Consider the following 17,322-nt stretch of genomic DNA (forward strand, 5'->3'; position numbering starts at 1 on the left):
TTTGCTTGTGTTATCAAATATTCTAATGCATATTTATAAGAGAAGTTTAGAAAGTGTTTATTCCCGGAAGCTCTGCTTGCAGACTGTGTGTTGTCTCCAGCCTTTCCATGGGGCCCCCATAGTTGCCGTGTGAGCCCCCATATGATGCCCCAGTAAGAGTCGTACCCGCCCTGCCCCCGGTGAGGCCGGCACGCCCTGGTTCGAAGTCCGTGCTTACCAGAAGAAGGCCCCTGGGAGGGGCACACTCCCCTTACCTGGCATCGTCCCCTCTCTCTCCTACCCCCTCCCCAGCTATCTCTAGAGGAAGTCATTCTCTCATGTTTGATGACATCATCATGTCCTCGTGTCTGTGTTGATGTGCAGTGGAATTCCAGGGCCGGGGCAGGCCCGGAGCACCTACCTGGACTAGGGTGATGCTGAAGAGCTGCCTCCAGTGTGGGGCTGGGTCTGGGGGCTCGGGCGGGGAGAGTACAGGCTGGGAGCCTGTGGCATGTGGTACCCGAGGAGCTCCAAGCTCTGCACACCCGTCCCTGTAAAGGCTGGCCAGTCCCAGGGACGTTCCCAGGAACCAGTGTGGGGCACTGTGCCTCGTGTGTGCAGAGGAGCTGATGGGAGGGACGCGGGGACATCTGTGTGCGGTGGGGATGCCCTGGGCGCCTATGTGGCGTCAGCACCACTGCTGGCACCGCGCCACCCCTGCTTGGGGGTGGGCCTCTTGGGCCCCCGGCAAGGAGAGGCCCCGAGTCCTTCCTCCTGGTGGCAGTGTGCAGGGAGCCTGCTCTTGAGATTGCGATGTTGTGTCCCTGCTCTGTAGCTGTTCCTTCTGCTCTTGGTTGGCCATCCTGGGAATTGGCTCCTCTCCTGCAGTCTCAGGCTGGTCCTGGTTACCCCGCCTCACATCTCAGGCAGAGCTTGCGGGAGGTCCGAGCTGGGGGGATGGGGAGGGTGGGCCCAGAGGGTCACGGGGGCATCCAGGGCCCCGAGGCACAAGGAGGACGGGATGAGACTGGGGAACAGGCAGGGGCAGGAAGGGCTGCGGGGAGCCCTCCCAACCAGCTCATTTCTGGATCTGGAGGTTCTCCATGTGGCCTTGGTCTGTGACGAGAACAGACCCAGGGTCTGCGAGGCTCTGCTCGCTGAGCTGGGTGCTCAAGTCTTTGGGTCTCACCTGCTGTGGTGATGCTCACTGAACACTTCCTGTCCAGCTGAGGCCTGCTGCTGCTGCTGTTGATGTCACCCTCCTGTACGCCTCATCCAGACGGGTCATGATGCAGCGTGGTTGTCGCCGCCACCCTGGATTCCTCAGGTCCCTGTCCCGGCCAAGCACGGGCCCATGTCACTCCGCAGCTGCCTGTGTGGGCTTCTCCAAAGACGATGATGTTCTAGGTGGAGCCAAAGCTCCTTGTGAGCAGCAGCCCCACCCCCAGGGTGTCATGGAGTGGGGTTTGCACGGGTCCTCCTGGTGCTTTGTTTCATGGCGTTGTACCAGCGACTGGACAGGCAGGTGCAGGCGTCTCAGGACGTGCCGAGGCCTCGGTCTGCGATGCCTGAGGGTCGCTGTGGACCTGTGGGTGCTGTGCCCATCCCCCCAGGTGGCTCGTGTTGTTGGCAGCCCCTCCCCAGGGACACTGAGCTCCTCGCTAGTTTCCACCAGCAGCATAGCGCCCGCACTAGGGGTGAGTGCTTCTCCTTGGAACCAGCTGCCAAAAGCCCCCTTTCCCACTGGTGTCCACCCCAGTCCTGCGTCCCTCATCTAAAGAAACGTAAAGAAAAATGTACCCCACCACCCTGCTTCCGAGGCCGCAGGCTGTCCCTCCTTGTCCTCCAAGAGCCCAGAGCTCTCAACAGTGGGCATTTTGCTTTGCATGTTTTACCCTTGGTGATGGCGCTGCTGCCGGGCAATGGGGCGCGTTCTCAGGGCTATGGTGCCCTGTGTCGTGTGTCTGTGACACGGGCTCTGAAGCGCTCTCATCCAGGCTCCGGCTGCTGCGCTGGGCAAGTGGGATTTCATTCTCGGAGAGCGTCTCCCACTGTGCTTGCAGACGCCTGCCGCACCCACTGTCAGACACCTTTGTTCTTGTGGATGGCATTTTGTGGAGGTTTCATGGGTGTTTACCTGGTTTGGGGGGAGGTTGACTGCTTTCCACACACTTATTGGCCACTTGGATTTCCTCACCTGGGGGCTGCCTCTTCTCTTAGGTTTCTTCCCGGGTTTTCTACCAGGTTTTTGTTTCTCACTGATCAGTTAGAAGTCCTTTGTTTCATGTTGCATATTTTATGATTTCTTTGGTTCTGTGTGTTTGCAGTTTCCTCCTAGTTTGTTGTGGCTTCACACTCTGGTGTCTTGTTGAAGAAATTCTTAACGTAGTCAAACGTCTATTTTTTCCCTCATGATAAATGCTTTTGTGTCCTGTGTAATAACTCTCCCACCTCTGATGCCTTCCTATAATTTCATCCAGTAGTTTTTTGTTTTGCTTTTCACACTCACGTTTGTGATTCTTGTGACCGAGCTGTTTATGCTGGTGTCTGGGAGACGGACACCTGATATCCCACCCCCTCTGCACTGCTAGCTCTGGTGAGCCAGCGTCCAGGGGTCCAGACCTGTTTCGTGGCTCTCCATCCCACTGGTATGTCTGTCTGTTCTGACGCTGGCCCCACATTCCCTGTTACAACAGCTTTAGGACCTTCAATTCCAGGAATGCCACCCAGCCTCATCAGGAGAGTCTTGGCCCTTTACTCTTATGTATAAAGATTAGGATATTTATGTCTGGGATTTGGACTGGAATAATGTTGACTCGCTAGATTGGGAAGTGACTTTTCTGTGATGTGGGGAGTTTCCAATTACGAACACGCTGCTTATCTATCCATCCGCTTGGGTCTCTGATGCTGTGTGTGCTGTGTGTGCAGGGCAACTCTGCTGCCGACCACAGCATTAGCACAAGCACAGGGCAAGGGCACGGTCTCCCGTCAAGACTGCCCTCACCTCAGACTCCAGCCAGAAGCCTGGGGGTCCCCGGCCACCTGCACTTCTAACCAGCTGGCTACAAGTTCAGAGGCTCTCATGACCCCTCAGATTCAGTAAGTCACTAGGTTGATTCAGAATTCAGGGAAGCGCAACACTTATGATTTTACAGTTTTATTATAAAGGATACAGACCGGGACCAGCCAAGTGAAGAGACCCCCAGGGCGAGGTGGGGAGGACCCGGACAGCCCAGCTGTGCCCTCAGCCATGGGATGCAGGCTCCCCACCGTGCTGGTACATCAGGAAGCTCACTGAGCCTCAGTGTCCAGTGGGGTTGGGGTGTAACTGTGTCATCCACAGCGTGAACTCCAGCGCCCCCCCACAGCCGTCCCACCCTCTGATCACAGGTGGGGCTCCCTGGTGACAGCTCTGAGTCACCACATTAGCATAAACTCAGGTGCTCACTATACTGTAAATGACAAAGTCCCCACCCCTCAGGACGCTCCCAGGAGTTAAGAGTCTCCCTCCCCAAACCAGGGACAAGACCAGACAAACTTTTCCATCAGGGTTTATCACTTTCTCCCTAGAGGCTGGTTCTGTGGGGACTCTGGCCCCTCAGTAGTTTGTGTTTTGATGCTGTTGTAAATGGTGTTTTGCTTTAAATCACTCCAGGGGTCAGGAGCGTATAGGAGTGCAGTCAGCCTTGTTCCTGGGGACCCTGCTACGCTTGCCCAGCCTGATGGTAACTGTTTCTTTTGTGGGCCTTTGTGGTACCATCGACAGGGCTTTTGTTTTTCATGTCTCCCCGAGGCAAGTGGGCCTTTATTCCTGACTTCATTGATTGGTTTAACAGATACCTGAATGCTGACGATGTGGCAGGTACCGAGATGCTCTGGGGATTCAGAGTGAACAGAAAGAAATTCCTGCCCTTGTGGAGCTTCTGTCCTGGTAGGGGAGACAAGATGAGTGGAATACCAAGCAGGTCACACAGAAGTACTGTGGAGAAAATAAGGCAGAAAAAGGTACAGAGGGAGCCGAGGATGTCAGCCTTCTTCAGTAGAGTGGCTCGGGCCTTGCTAAGGTGACATGTGAGTGACAATGAGGGGATGGAGAGTGTGAGACATGCAGATATCTGGGTGAGAAAAGCAAGTGCAAAGGCCCTGGGGCAGGTCTGCAGAAGAGCAAGAGGCTGGCATGGCTGAGCCAGGCAAGGGGAGAGGAGTGGGAAGCCATGACGTGGTGGGTCAATGTACAGGACATGCGAGGACCTCGGCGTCCACTCTGGGCTGTGCAGAGGCGGGGTCAGAGCTGAGCTTTACCAGGACTTCTCAGCGTGTCGTGGCAGGGCCCCTGGAGACAAGTCTGGGGCAGCAGCCCAGGGAGGGCCGGTGGAGGAGGGAGTGGTGGCAGGATTCCCAGTGGGAGCTGAGGCGGAGGCAGAAGTATTTGGTCCCAGCTTGGATCTGAGCTGTGAGTGCTGAGTTAGGGAGACTCCACGTCCATTTCCCAGGATGGGGAGACTGTGAGGGTCTCACAGTCCTGAGCGGTTGGCTTTGGGCAGGTCAAGTTTAAAATGTCTCCAGCATGTGGGTGAGTCCAAAGCCAGGAGATGGCTCCATCACATGAGAGAGAGATGGAGATGTCAGGGGTAGGGGGAGAGCTAGAGGGGGTGTATTGCCAGGAGGAAGCACCCTAGTCCCTGGAAGGCTGGCAGGCGGGCTGAGTAGCTGTTATCAAGCTGAGCAAGTCTTCCTAGCTTGCTGGTCATCCGAGTGGGAGCTGGGTCTTACCACATACTTTCCTTTGGTCGGCTGAATTATCCCAACAGTTTTCAGTGCCTAGTCATTTTATTCTTGGGCGAGATCCCATTTCATCGGAACTTCTGCAGCTGGCTTGCTCTCCTTGTACAGTCCCTGTCTGGTTTTGGAAATAAGGTGACATGGAACGTTTCCTCACTTCTTGGGGAGTTTGTAGAAGGTAATGCTAGTCTGAGCCTTGTGCTTTCTTTTGTGGGTATTTTAAAAACTAGTGATCCTGTTTTTTAATGGTTATAAGGGCTGTTACTTCTATCCTTCTTCAGCCGCTTTTGGTAAGTTCTTTCCTACATTTTCAAGTCTGGTCTATAATGTCTTTTTTCTTGAGAATGTAAAGGTAAAAACTCCCGCAGAGTGTCTGTTTTGAAGCCCTACAATCTGGCCACTTAAACTTCCACGACTCCTCAGTTTCTTTCCGGGCACTAGTATAAACAGAGCCCGAGCATTTTCTTCACTAGTTCCTGATCCCTGACCCAGTGCCTGCCCGCTTCCCTCTGAGGATTTTTATTTTAAAGTATTTCCTGACTGCTCAGTTACCTGTCTGGGTGGAGGCTCCGTCTCTCACCAAGCTACACCTCTGTGCATTTAGCCTGACTCTCTGGGAGGTGCCCCCAGGTGGTGGCCTTACTTTCCACAGCCAGCACACTAGGTCCTTGATGCTTTTCTGACAGCCACCCACCTGACCTGTGTGTCATGTGCTATCCCAATGTGATACGTTTCTCTCCAGCTGTAACACTGCTTAGATTTTAGGAGTGACTGTATTTTACTAAATAGAACCTTTAAAACTTCTTTAAATTGAGGTGACATTCACACAACATACAATTAAGTTTATAATGGTTTTTTGTGGGTTTTTTTTTACTTTCTTGGCTGCACTGCACAACATACAGGATCTTAGTTCCCTGACCAGGGATCAAACCTGTGCCCCCTGCGTTAACCACTGGACCACCAGGGACAACAATTCAGTGGCATTTAGTACATTCACAATGTTGTGCAACCCCCACCTCTCTCTAATAATCTGAAACTTTTAAACTGTTAATCTATCAGTAAAACCGTAAAAGGAGAGGCTTCTCCTGGACCATCCACTTCTATGGACAGTGGTTCTGAGTTGGGGCAGCAGAGAGGCCTGGAGAAGAATTGGATCTCAGTGGATCTGGGAGAGAGCCTGGCCCAGGTGCTGTGGATCCAGAGAGGAAGGCTGGTCCTGCAGCCATGTATGTCCCCAGGGTACACACAGCTGTTCCACCGTGTCTCGGTCAGTCCTCAGCAGAGGTCAGGGTCACCTCTGCTCTGGGGCCCTCAGGCCCATCTGGGATTCCACTGAGGTAGCAGAACATCAGGTTCCTTCTCCTCCTTTCTTCTCCAGTCTTTCTCCTGCTTCGTAGCTCAAAGAGTTTTCTTATTCTTTGTCAGAATATTTTCTTAGGCCAGAATCTTGACTTCTTAAGGTTCCAATAATCTTTTCTTTCCTCTGATTTCTGTTCTAACAACCCTCTGTTGAAGGAACGAATACCTCACATCTAGTTTGAATGGTCAGGGACCAAAGAATTTTAGAAATTCAAAAGAGAAAATAAGTAATTCAACAATAATGGAGGGATTCCCTGGTGGCACAGTGGTTAAGAATCTGCCTGCCAATGCAGGGGACATGGGTTTGAACCCTGTTCTGGGAAGATCCCACATGCTGTGGAGCGACTAACCCCGTGCACCACAACTACTGAGCCTGCGCTCTAGAGCCCATGAGCCACAACTACTGAAGCCCGTGTGCTTAGAGCCTATGCTGTGCAACAAGAGAAGCTACTGCGATGAGAAGCCTGTGCACTGCAATGAAGAGTAGCCCCCGCTCTCTGCAACTAGAGAAAGCCTGTGCGCAGCAGCGAGGACCCAATGCAGCCAAAAATAAATAATTTTTTAAAAAACTCTTAAAAAAATAATGGAGATTCTTTAATAGTCTAGTTGATAACAGGACACTGTCACTCAACCTATTTATAGAACATTCCACCAGCATTTTCAGGTGCTCATGGAACATTCTCCAGGACAGACAATATCTTAGACCACAAATCACAATGAATTTTAAAAAACAGAATATATACTTTGTAATTTCAAACTCCAGTGGAATTAAATATCTACAACAAAATGAAGTCTGGAAAACCCCCAAATGTTTGGAAGTTAACACATCTAAGTAGCGTGTGGGCCAAAAAGAGTGGAAATCAAAACACAAAATTTGTGGGATGCAGCTAAAGCAGTGCTAGAGGGAAATGTATAGCTTTTAAACACCTGTATGAGAAAAGAAGAAACGCCTCACAAAACCTAGGCTTCTACCTTAAAACACCAAAGAAGAGCAAACAAAACCCAAAGGAAGCAGAAGGAAAGAAATAGTAATGATTAGCAAGGAGATCAAGGAAACAGAAAACAGAAAAACCACTGACCAACAAAGTAACACACAGATTACCAAAATGATGAATGAAAAAGGGTACGTCATCACTACCAATCCTACAGAAATGAACAGGACTTACAAGGGAATGCTAGGGAAACTATTTACCAACAAATTAGATTTTAAATGAAATGGACAAATTCCTTAAATTGATTTAACAAAAGTCTTAAGTCTTCATGCAAAGGAAAGCTCAGGTCCACATGGCTTCACTAGTGCATTCTATCAGTAACACTAATCACTCACAAACTCTTCCAGAAAATACAGGAGGGGACACTTCCCAACTCATTCTATGAGGCTAATGTTATCCTGATACCAAACAAAATGAGAGATCAATGTCCCTCATGAATACAGATGTAAAATCTTTAAAACGTTAGCAACCCAAATACAGCAACATTATACACAACCAGGTGGGATTTATCACAGGAATGCAAGGTTGGTTAAACATCTAAAAATCAATTAACATAAACCACAGTCATAGAATAAAGGACAAAATCCACAAGATCATCTCAGTGGATGAAGGAAAACATTTGACAAAATCCCACACCTGTTCGTGATAAAAAGTCAACAAACTAGCAATAGAAGGGAGCCTCTTCGACCTGTTAAAGGACATCTGTAATTTCCAAATGCTGCTGTATCAAATCATTACAAACTTAGCTATTTAAAACAACATAAATGGGGACTTACCTGGCTGTGCAGTGGTTAAGAATCCGCCTGCCAATGCAGGGGGACACGGGTTCGAGGCCTGGTCTGGGAGGATTCCAGATGCCGTGGAGCAACTGAGCCCATGCGCCACAACTACTGAGCCTGTGCTCTGGACCCCGCCAGCCACAGCTACTGAGCCCGCGTGCCACAACTATTGAAGCCTGCACACGTAGAGCCTGTGCTCCACAATGGGAGAAGCCACCACAATGAGAAGCCCACGCACTGCAATGAAGAGTAGCCCCCGCTTGCCGCAACTAGAGAAAGACTGCCGCAGCAATGAAGACCCAACGCAACTAATCAATCAATCAATCAATAAAAGAAAAAACCCACAAATGTATCATCTAACAGTTCTGGAGGTCAGAAGTCTGACATGAGTCTCACTGGACTAAAAGTGTCCACAGAGCTGGTTCCTTCTGCAGGTTCTAAGGGAGAATCTGTTTCCTTGCCCTTTCCTGCTGCTAGAGGCGCCTGCATTCTTGGCTCCTGACCTCCTTCCTCCATCTTCAAAGGTCAGCAGCTGTGGGTTGAGTCCTTCTCTCATTGCCTCACACCGACCTCTTCTGATGCCCTCTGCCACTTTAGAGGACCCTTGTAATTACACTGGGGGCACCTGGAAAATCCACATTAATCTCACTATCTTAAGGGCAGCTGGTTAGCAACCTCAGTTCCCCTTTGCCATGTAACCTGACACATTCACGATTCCAGGGAGAAGGACACGGACATCTTTGGTTTGGGAGCATTATTCTGCCTGTGACAGCATCAAGGAAACACACAAGCCAGCGTCCTAACCCACAGTGGAGGACAGTGCCTTCCACTGGAGGCGGGAGCAAGGCAAGGGTACCTGCGCTCTTGCCACTTCTCAGCATCGTACTGATGTGCAACAAGGCACACACACACACACACACACACACACACACAAAAGGCAGTATATGAATTGGAAAGGAGTCAAAATAAGTAAAAATGTCCTTATTCACAGATGGTGCGATCCTATATGTGGCTTATCCTAAGGAATCCAGAAACACACACACACCTGGCACTAGTAAGTTCAGTAAGGTCCTAGGATACAAGATTAACAAGAGAAACCTGTTGTATTTGCACATACTAATGAGTCTGAAAATGAAATTAAAACTCCATAATAGCATCAAAACTAACAAAATACTTAGAAATGATCAAAATTAGTGCAAGATTTATACACTGCAAACTCAGAGAAAGAAGATGTAAGTAAATGGAAAGGTTCTATAATCCCTGATTAGAAGATCTTTGTGAGCTTGGGTTAGGCAAAGAGTTCTTCGACACCACGCCAAAATCATGAGCCATGAGAGAAAAAAACTGATAAATTTTGAACTTAATTAAAATAAACTTTCGTACTTCAAAAGACAACGTGAAAAAAAGGCGACAAACCACAAACAAAAATATCTGCAAATGTTAGCCTTGATAATCCATAATATATAAAGTCTCATATCCATAATATATAGTGTTGCAACTCGGTAAGGAGTCAACTCAGTTAAAAAATGAACGAAAGTCTTGAACAGACACTTCACCGAAGAAGATACAAGAATGCCAACAAACACATGAACAGGTGCCCAATATCAATTGGCAGAGAAACAGAAGAGCTAAAAAACAAAAGAAAACAAAACTGACCATACCGAATAGTAGTGAGGATGTGGAATTGGAATTCTCGTAATTTGTAAAATGATACAATCATTTTGGAAAAGTTTTTTTAAAACTAGACATAAATACTATGTGAACCGGTAATTCCACTCCTAAGAATCTACCCAAGAGGAGTGAAAGCTACGTCCACACAAAAACTCATACACAAATGTTCATGGCAACATTATTCATAATAACCCCAATAGGAACAAACCAGATGCCTATCATCGATGAATGAATAAACAAATGTGGCAAATCCATAAAACAGAATATTGTCCAGCCATAACAAGGAATAAAGTACTGATATACACTATGTAGATGAACCCTGAAAACATGCTCAGTGTAAAAGGTGAGATACAGAAGGCCACCGATTGTATGGGGATGTTCTAAAGCTGGACTGTGCGTGTGGCTGCACAGCTGTACACATTTACTAAGAATCACTGAATTTTATAGTGACAGTGGGTGAACTTTATGGTGTGAGAATTGTACATCAATCAAGCTGTTTTAGAAACATTGGGTAAATGCACCACAATTAATACTTTATTACATTATCCCACATACTTCTAGAAAAATATTTCAGCTTAGACGAAATGAAAGAGGAAAAAAGGTAACACTTAAAATAGTATCAAAAGTAACAACCAGGGCTTCCCTGGTGGCGCAGTGGTTGAGAATCTGCTAATGCAGGGAACACGGGTTTGAGCCCTGGTCTGGGAGGACCCCACATGCCGTGGAGCAACTAGGCCCGTGAGCCACAACTACTGAGCCTGCGCGTCTGGAGCCTGTGCTCCGCAACGAGAGGCCGCGATAGTGAGAGGCCTGCGCACCGCAATGAAGAGTGGCCCCCGCTTGCCACAACTAGAGAAAGCCCTCGCACAGAAACGAAGACCCAACACAGCAAAAATAAATAAATAAACTCCTACCCCCAACATCTTTAAAAAAAAAAAAAAGTACCATCTACGGGGAAAAAAAAATCTAAAATATATATGCAAGATCCTAACATGGAAATCTACAAAACCACCACTGAAAGAAACTGAAGACGACCTAATTATGTCATGTCCACGGATTGGAAGATTCAAACTGCAACACAAGTCAAACCTGGACAGGCTGCTCCTACCGTACACAAGGAAACACATGCACCACGAAGAGCCTCTGCTCTTCGGAGGAGGGAAGGAGGAGGGAAGGAAAGCCATTGCACTAAACGTGGGGAGGCGATCATAACCCACCAAAAAGAATGAAACCTGAGCATCACCTCACTCTTAGGAAGTGAAAGGGTGGCCCAAAGACGTCACAGAGAAAGGTAGGGCAGTGATGCATTCACAGTATTTTAAGAGAATATACTCAAGTGCATGTGCCGAACAGGACCTGAATCATGATACATACATCGGCCTAGATAAACTTTTTTTGCAGTTTTTCCATTTAAGGAACACCTTATGAGACCACGTTAAAATTAAGAACTCTCACCAGAATTACAATGAAAAGGATGGACAGGCAAACCACGGTGCAGAAGACAACACTGGCCACACATACCTAACAAGGGGCTTGCATCCAGAATACTGTTATAAAAAAAACATAAGTCACACTGACAGCAAGAGACTTAAACATGTACTTTACAGAAAAGGACAATCCACTGGCCAATGAGCCTCCCTCTGAAGAGCTGCCATCATTGGTGATTGAAGAAACACAGGACAATGAAAGCCACTGTCCCCCCACCTTCAGGGCTGAGAGTAGACAGGGTGGGGGTGGTGTTGAGGGCACCCCTATTGGCCCCAGGAAGGTGTGACTACCCAGGAAGGGGTTGGCCTTACCTGCAAGGATGACACAGGCTGGTTCCAGTGGGTGCACTCAGGACCACAGGAACGCACAAGGGCCCCACAGGGTCGCAGCACCACGACAGGAAGGAGGGAAGGGATGCTATGACTTGGCACACGAGTGGCCAGGCCTGGGGCTTCTGTACAACACCATTTCCACAAAGACCAGAAACCAGACTCCTCGGGGGGACCCTCAGGGGGTGAACTGGAAAGAGAGGCCAGGGCAGTAGCCAGCCTGGGTCAGGACTGGCCGCTTTGGGGGAGCAGGGACAGAGCTGGCCCCAGGCGGCCAGGATAGAGGTCTTCTCTGAACTCAGCAGGCTGAACACCAGTGTTACCGCAGGACTCGAGAAAGGTTTACAAATACCTAACCTGCCTGCCGCAGTCCCGATAAGGGTTATCCGCCACACAAGCTCGACTGGGGATTTACAGGAAGTTTCCAGCCCCAACCCTCCAAGTGTGAGGAGACAGGAATGCTAACCCTCCTTCCAGTCCACGTGAGCCTGGCCGGCATGCGGGGAGCTTCCCAGTGAGGAGGCCCCATGGCCCCGGACTCCTGCTGAGTCCGCACTTTCTACTGTGTAAATGTATGTTTACCGTGTAAATTTCTGGGTGTGGACTTTCTCCCTGCAGATCTATAATTTCTCAGAAGAGAAGCTGAGAAACGACCTGGAAAAAAATCAAAGCTCAATAAAGGGAGGAAGACAAAGCCGCCCCTCGGCACTGCTGCGGGATGAGCTGGGGAGGGGGCACCACGAGGCTGGGGGCGGGCCTGGCCTCCAGCCTCTCCTGGGCCCGGACAGCTCCTGCCTACCTCACTTCTTTCCTCCTCACCATGTACCTTTCAGGAGGCAGACCTGACTTCCTCTTCTGTCTCAGGAAGAGGTTCAAGAGTCTCCTAAACCTCAACAAGCCTTGCCCTCCCCAGACTCAGTTTTGCCTTTTTCAATGCCTTCTGGCCCCTTCCGAGCACAGCCCCCCCGCCCCAGGCAGAGCAGAGGGACTGGTGGGCAGGCACAGCTGGCAGCCAGAGGAAGGGTCCTCAGTAAAGGAGGGAGGGGTGGCTGGAGGGCAGCACTGCGCCTGGCAGCCTGGGAGAGATGTGGTCAGATCTGGAAGAGCAGAGCCCAGGGCTCCCCAGGTGGAGGGGAGGATGGTGCCCTGAATCAAGCGGCCACACCCCTTCTTACCATGTCTGACCTGTGGCTGACCTCAGGCCAGGCACTGGGTACCTGTCCCAGGGCCTGTGCAGTGCAGGGTGGCCATGGCCCCAAAGGAGCCCTGGAGGGCAGGATGGGGCCCACTGCTGGTGGGGGCTGGTCTCACAGCCACAAGACCTCGCCCGAGGCCAGCCGTCCCCCACTCTCTTCCTGGGAGGACATTGTTGGGGAAAGCAAACACAAAGTGGCCGGGGCCCTGCCAAGCATTCCTAGAAGAGGCTAGGGGGAGGGGCAGTGGCCAGACAGCAGCTGACCCTGAGGTCACGGGAGAAGCCAAGGCTGGGCCAGGCCCCTGGGAGCTTCAACAAGGACCCCACCCAGGCAGTTAGGAAATGGGGAGGAGGGGGGAGTGGTCAGCATGCCGGGGGTAGATGGGCAGGCCCATTTGGAGACGTGTGGTTCCCGCTTAACTCCCACATGGCCATCTGCTAGGAGGGAAGACCCTAGGAGCCCCCTGAGGGGCCCCTACCCACAGGCAGGGGGGCCGGCTGAGCACCAGCCCCTCACAGGCTGCTCCAAGGGAGACCCCCGCCCAGCACTGCCTGCAGCCCCAGCTCTGCTCCGCCCAGCCCTGCAGGGGGATGGGAAGATGGGGGGGGTGGGAAGATGGGGGGATGGGCCCCCACTGTCCCTTAAGAGATGCACCCCGGGCCACCTTGCACCCTGAAGACGCGTCAGGGCAGATGCAGCCCCCAGCCTGTCCCCTGTGCCATCCGCACCCTGGGCCCCAGTGCTGATGCTGGCAGCCCGGCAGGAGGGGGTTAAGGGAGCTGGGGCCAGCAGGCTGGGCTGGCCGGTGACAAGGGTGCTGGCTGTCCCAGAGGCAGTGGGGAAATCCAGAGGGCAGGAGCAGCCGGCCCCAACGGACGCGCCCCGCTCCCTGCCCGCCTGCGGACTGCTCTGCACGAGGGATGGCCCTGAGGAGAGGTGAGGCCCCCACGTGCCCCAGCCACTCACTTCGAGGGGGGGGACCGTGTGCCCCCAAGCCCACTAGGGTAGGGGCTGCACCCAGAGAGGGCTCAGCTCTAGGGGGGCTGGGGCTCTGGGAGCCCATGGGGGAAATGTGGCTACTCGGGGTGGTGGGGTGCCTGGCCCTGGAGAATCGCTGTTGCCTCCTGCCCCCTCCTCACCTACCCGAGGGCCCAGGCTGGCAGCGCAGGGGAGGAAGGGCACCCACACTGCCACCCCAGGGGCCCTGCCTTAGACCCTCCACTGGGCCAGGGCATGCTGCCCTCCCAGCTGCTCGGAGGCCAGGCCATTGCCACCCTGTCCCCTCTTGGAGCCTAGCCCAATCCAGCTGGTGTGTCCACCCTGGGACCCGGAACTCTCAGAGACCAGAGAGAGGCCTGATGTGGTGGGCAGCCCAGTGCCCAGTGGAACTTATGGGGGATTGCTGCTGTGGAGCCTGGCATCCTTTGTCCTGTGCCACAACCCAACCTCTGGTGGGTCAGTGGCCTGGGGTTCCCATCTGCCCTTAAGGCCTGCACTCTCTTCCTCTCGCCACATCAGCACTGGGCCAAGTCCCTGGGTGCGTGCCGGACACACCACGGAGGTGAGTACCCTCCAGTCGGGGGTCTAGCTGGTGCAGCGGGCATCCAGCTCACTATCCAATCAGGGCAGCAAGCGCATACCCACCCGAGCCTGCTCCGGAACGTTCTCTCACACTTTCCTCCAGGCCTGCCTGGCAGCCTAGCCTGGCTTGAGTGTCCACCTTGGGGACGCAGATGAACACACGGCCTAGTGGCCAGGTCCCCAGCCTTCAGTTTTCTCTGGAACAGGCACTGCCACCCCGTTGGTCCTGTAGGGTGGAAAGGGCAGTTGGTTTTGAACCAGAGAACATCCCAGTCGTCCTGCCTGGTCTCCGCTTCCCATTTAAGTGAGGGACCCAGATCTCAGCCCATACCTTCTCTGGTCCGGTCAGCAGTGCCTTCTCTAAATGGTTGCGTGCTGTGGTCCAGGTGTGTGGCTGAGGCCTGGAAGGTTCCATGTCTTGCTTGCCCTGGGCTCACATCCTGGGCCGCCTCAGTGCTGCCTCCCCAAGCCCGTCTCCCCACAGGAGGCCCGGCCCTGGTGGTGCTGCTGGTCTCCTGGGCAGTGCTGGGCTCCCACAGCCTGGAGGGAGTGGAGTCCGCAGCACCGGCAGACCCTGAGGGCCCCCAGTGCCCAGCCGTCTGCTCCTGCGGCCACGACGACTACACGGATGAGCTCAGCGTCTTCTGCAGCTCGCGGAACCTCACGGGGCTGCCCAACGGCATCCCGGATGGCACCAGGGCCCTGTGGCTGGATGGAAACAACTTCTCCTTCATTCCTGCGGCCACCTTCCGGAACCTCTCCAGCCTGGGCTTCCTCAACCTGCAGGGCAGCGGGCTGGCCAGCCTGGAGCCACAGGCACTGCTGGGCCTGCAGAACCTGTACCACCTGCACCTGGAGCGGAACCAGCTGCGCAGCCTGGCAGCCCGCACCTTCCTACACACGCCGGGCCTGGCCTCGCTCGGCCTCAACAACAACCTGCTCAGCCGGGTAGACGAGGGCCTCTTTAGGGGCCTTGCCCACCTCTGGGACCTCAACCTGGGCTGGAACAGCCTGGCCGTGCTACCCGACACTGCGTTCCAGGACCTGGCCAGCCTACGCGAGCTGGTGCTGGCAGGCAACAAGCTGGCCTACCTGCAGCCCGCACTCTTCTGCGGCCTCAGCGAGCTCCGTGAGCTGGACCTGAGCAGGAATGCCCTGAGGAGCGTCAAAGCCAATGTCTTCGTCAAGTTGCCCAAGCTCCAGAAGCTCTACCTGGACCACAACCTCATCACCGCCGTGGCCCCAGGCGCCTTCCTGGGCATGAAGGCGCTGCGCTGGCTGGACCTGTCACACAACCGCGTGGGTGGCCTCCTGGAGGACACCTTCCCGGGGCTGCTGGGCCTGCACGTTCTGCGCCTCTCACACAATGCCATTGCCGGCCTACGGCCCCGGACCTTCAAGGACCTGCACTTCCTGGAGGAGCTGCAGCTTGGCTACAACCGTATCCGGCAGCTGCCGGAGGAGGCCTTCGAGGGCCTGGACCAGCTGGAGGTGCTGGCGCTCAACAACAACCAGCTCCAGGAGCTCAAGGCGGGCGTCTTCCTGGGCCTCTACAACCTGGCCGTCATGAACCTCTCTGGCAACTGTCTGAGGAACCTTCCAGAGCAGGCGTTCCAGGGCCTGGGCAAGCTGCACAGCCTGCACCTGGAGGGCAGCTGCCTGGGCTGCCTCGGCCCCCACACCTTCACCGGCCTCTCGGGGCTGCGCCGGCTCTTCCTCAAGGACAACGGCATTGCAGCCATCGATGAGCAGAGCCTGGGGGGGCTGGCCGAGCTGCTGGAGCTGGACCTCACCTCCAACCAGCTCACGCACCTGCCTGGCCAGCTCTTCCAGGGCCTCAGCCACCTGGAGTACCTCCTCCTCTCCCGCAACCGGCTATCTGCGCTATCGGTGGATGCCCTGGGGCCCCTGCAGCGCATCTTCTGGCTGGACGTGTCGCACAACCGCCTGGAGGCGCTGCCTGAGACTGTGCTCGCGCCGCTGGGGCGGCTGCGCTACCTCAGCCTCCGGAACAACTCGCTGCGGACCTTCGTGCCGCAGCCCCCCGGCCTCGAGCGCCTGTGGCTTGAGGGCAACCCCTGGGACTGCGGCTGCCCCCTCAAGGCCCTGAGGGCCTTCACCCTGCAGCACCCGGGCGTCGTGCCCCGCTTCGTCCAGGCCATGGCGGAGGGAGACGACGACCACCAGCCGCCCGCATACGCCTACAACAACATCACCTGCGCCAGCCCCCCCGGCATCTCAGGCCTTGACCTGCGCGACGTCGGCGAGGCCCACTTTGCCCACTGCTGACCCGAGGCCGCCCTGCGGTCTGGACGGGCCCTCACCACCCCAGGGGACGTGGACTTGGGACCTGTGGGCCCCAGCCTGGTCCCTGAGGGCCTGACCGGGAGGGTCGGGGACACAGCCTCCCCAACTATCATCAATTAAAAGCAACCCAATAAATGTGGCCGTGTATGAGGTTGTGTGGGGAGCTCAGGGAGGGAGGAGTGCTGGCTGGGCCGCGGGCCCCCCTATGTCGTGCCTGCCCCACCTCTGGCTGCCTTGGTCCCACACGCCCATCCACAACCCTTCCTGTCTCGTGCCCAGACTCTTCTCATCCACTAGTCCCCAGGCCCCATCCCCACCTGAGGAGTGGCGGGCACTTACTCAGGTCCTCCAGGAACCTCGGCATCTCAGCCTCCTCGCTGGGCAGCGTCCTCGAAGGTGGCCTGGTCCTGGGAAGCTGGGGCCCAGCTGCTCCTGCTGAGGCCAACCTGGGGCCAGAGGGGGTGCAGACCCTCACTCTCCAGGTCCTTGTGCTCCTGGCCAAACCCCTCAACAGTTCTGCCCCCGCTCCCTCCACCCCCACAAGAAACATCCATCCTTGGTACACTCCTAGCCTCCCCATCTGCCCCCACGAAGTGGTACCTGAGGGCTGCTTCCCCAGGCCCCCTGCCACCCGTGCCCCAGGGACCGTTCCACATTCTCTACTGAGCACCCCACCTCTCCCATTGGGAAGAACAGCACACCATGCCACCACTCTGCTTTCCAGAGCCTCCCCCTCCTGGCCGGCCTTGGAGCCGTGCAGGGAAAACCCCTGGGACTCTGTTTCACACTCACCTTTCTGCTCTTCAGCTCAACCCCTCAGGCCCGCAGCACGGCGGGCGGGGCGGGCACTTAGCTCTCA

General features: G+C 54.1%; 1 protein-coding gene and 1 long non-coding RNA gene across 3 annotated transcripts; one reads left to right on the top strand and one right to left on the bottom strand.

Moving 5' to 3' along the window:
• Positions 1-106: 106 nt before the first annotated feature.
• Positions 107-16,946, bottom strand: LOC308629364. 2 transcript variants are annotated; one of them, XR_014017661.1, is made up of 3 exons: positions 16,803-16,946; positions 11,362-14,382; positions 107-6,267 (listed from the first exon to the last, which is right to left on the bottom strand). It is a non-coding gene; the product is annotated as an uncharacterized lncRNA (long non-coding RNA). The 2 variants fall into 2 exon arrangements; XR_014017662.1 differs by lacking the exon at positions 16,803-16,946 and adding an exon at positions 14,488-14,622.
• On the top strand, positions 13,423-16,790 carry IGFALS (insulin like growth factor binding protein acid labile subunit). The gene is made up of 2 exons (XM_081257103.1): positions 13,423-13,511; positions 14,641-16,790. The coding sequence occupies exons 1-2, from the start codon at positions 13,496-13,498 to the stop codon at positions 16,443-16,445; spliced, it is 1,821 nt and encodes a 606-aa protein (XP_081113229.1). The 5' UTR covers positions 13,423-13,495; the 3' UTR covers positions 16,446-16,790.
• Positions 16,947-17,322: the final 376 nt, after the last annotated feature.

The sequence above is a fragment of the Mesoplodon bidens genome, assembly GCF_964165515.1.
Source record: "Mesoplodon bidens genome assembly, chromosome: 15".
Taxonomy (NCBI): domain Eukaryota; kingdom Metazoa; phylum Chordata; class Mammalia; order Artiodactyla; family Ziphiidae; genus Mesoplodon; species Mesoplodon bidens.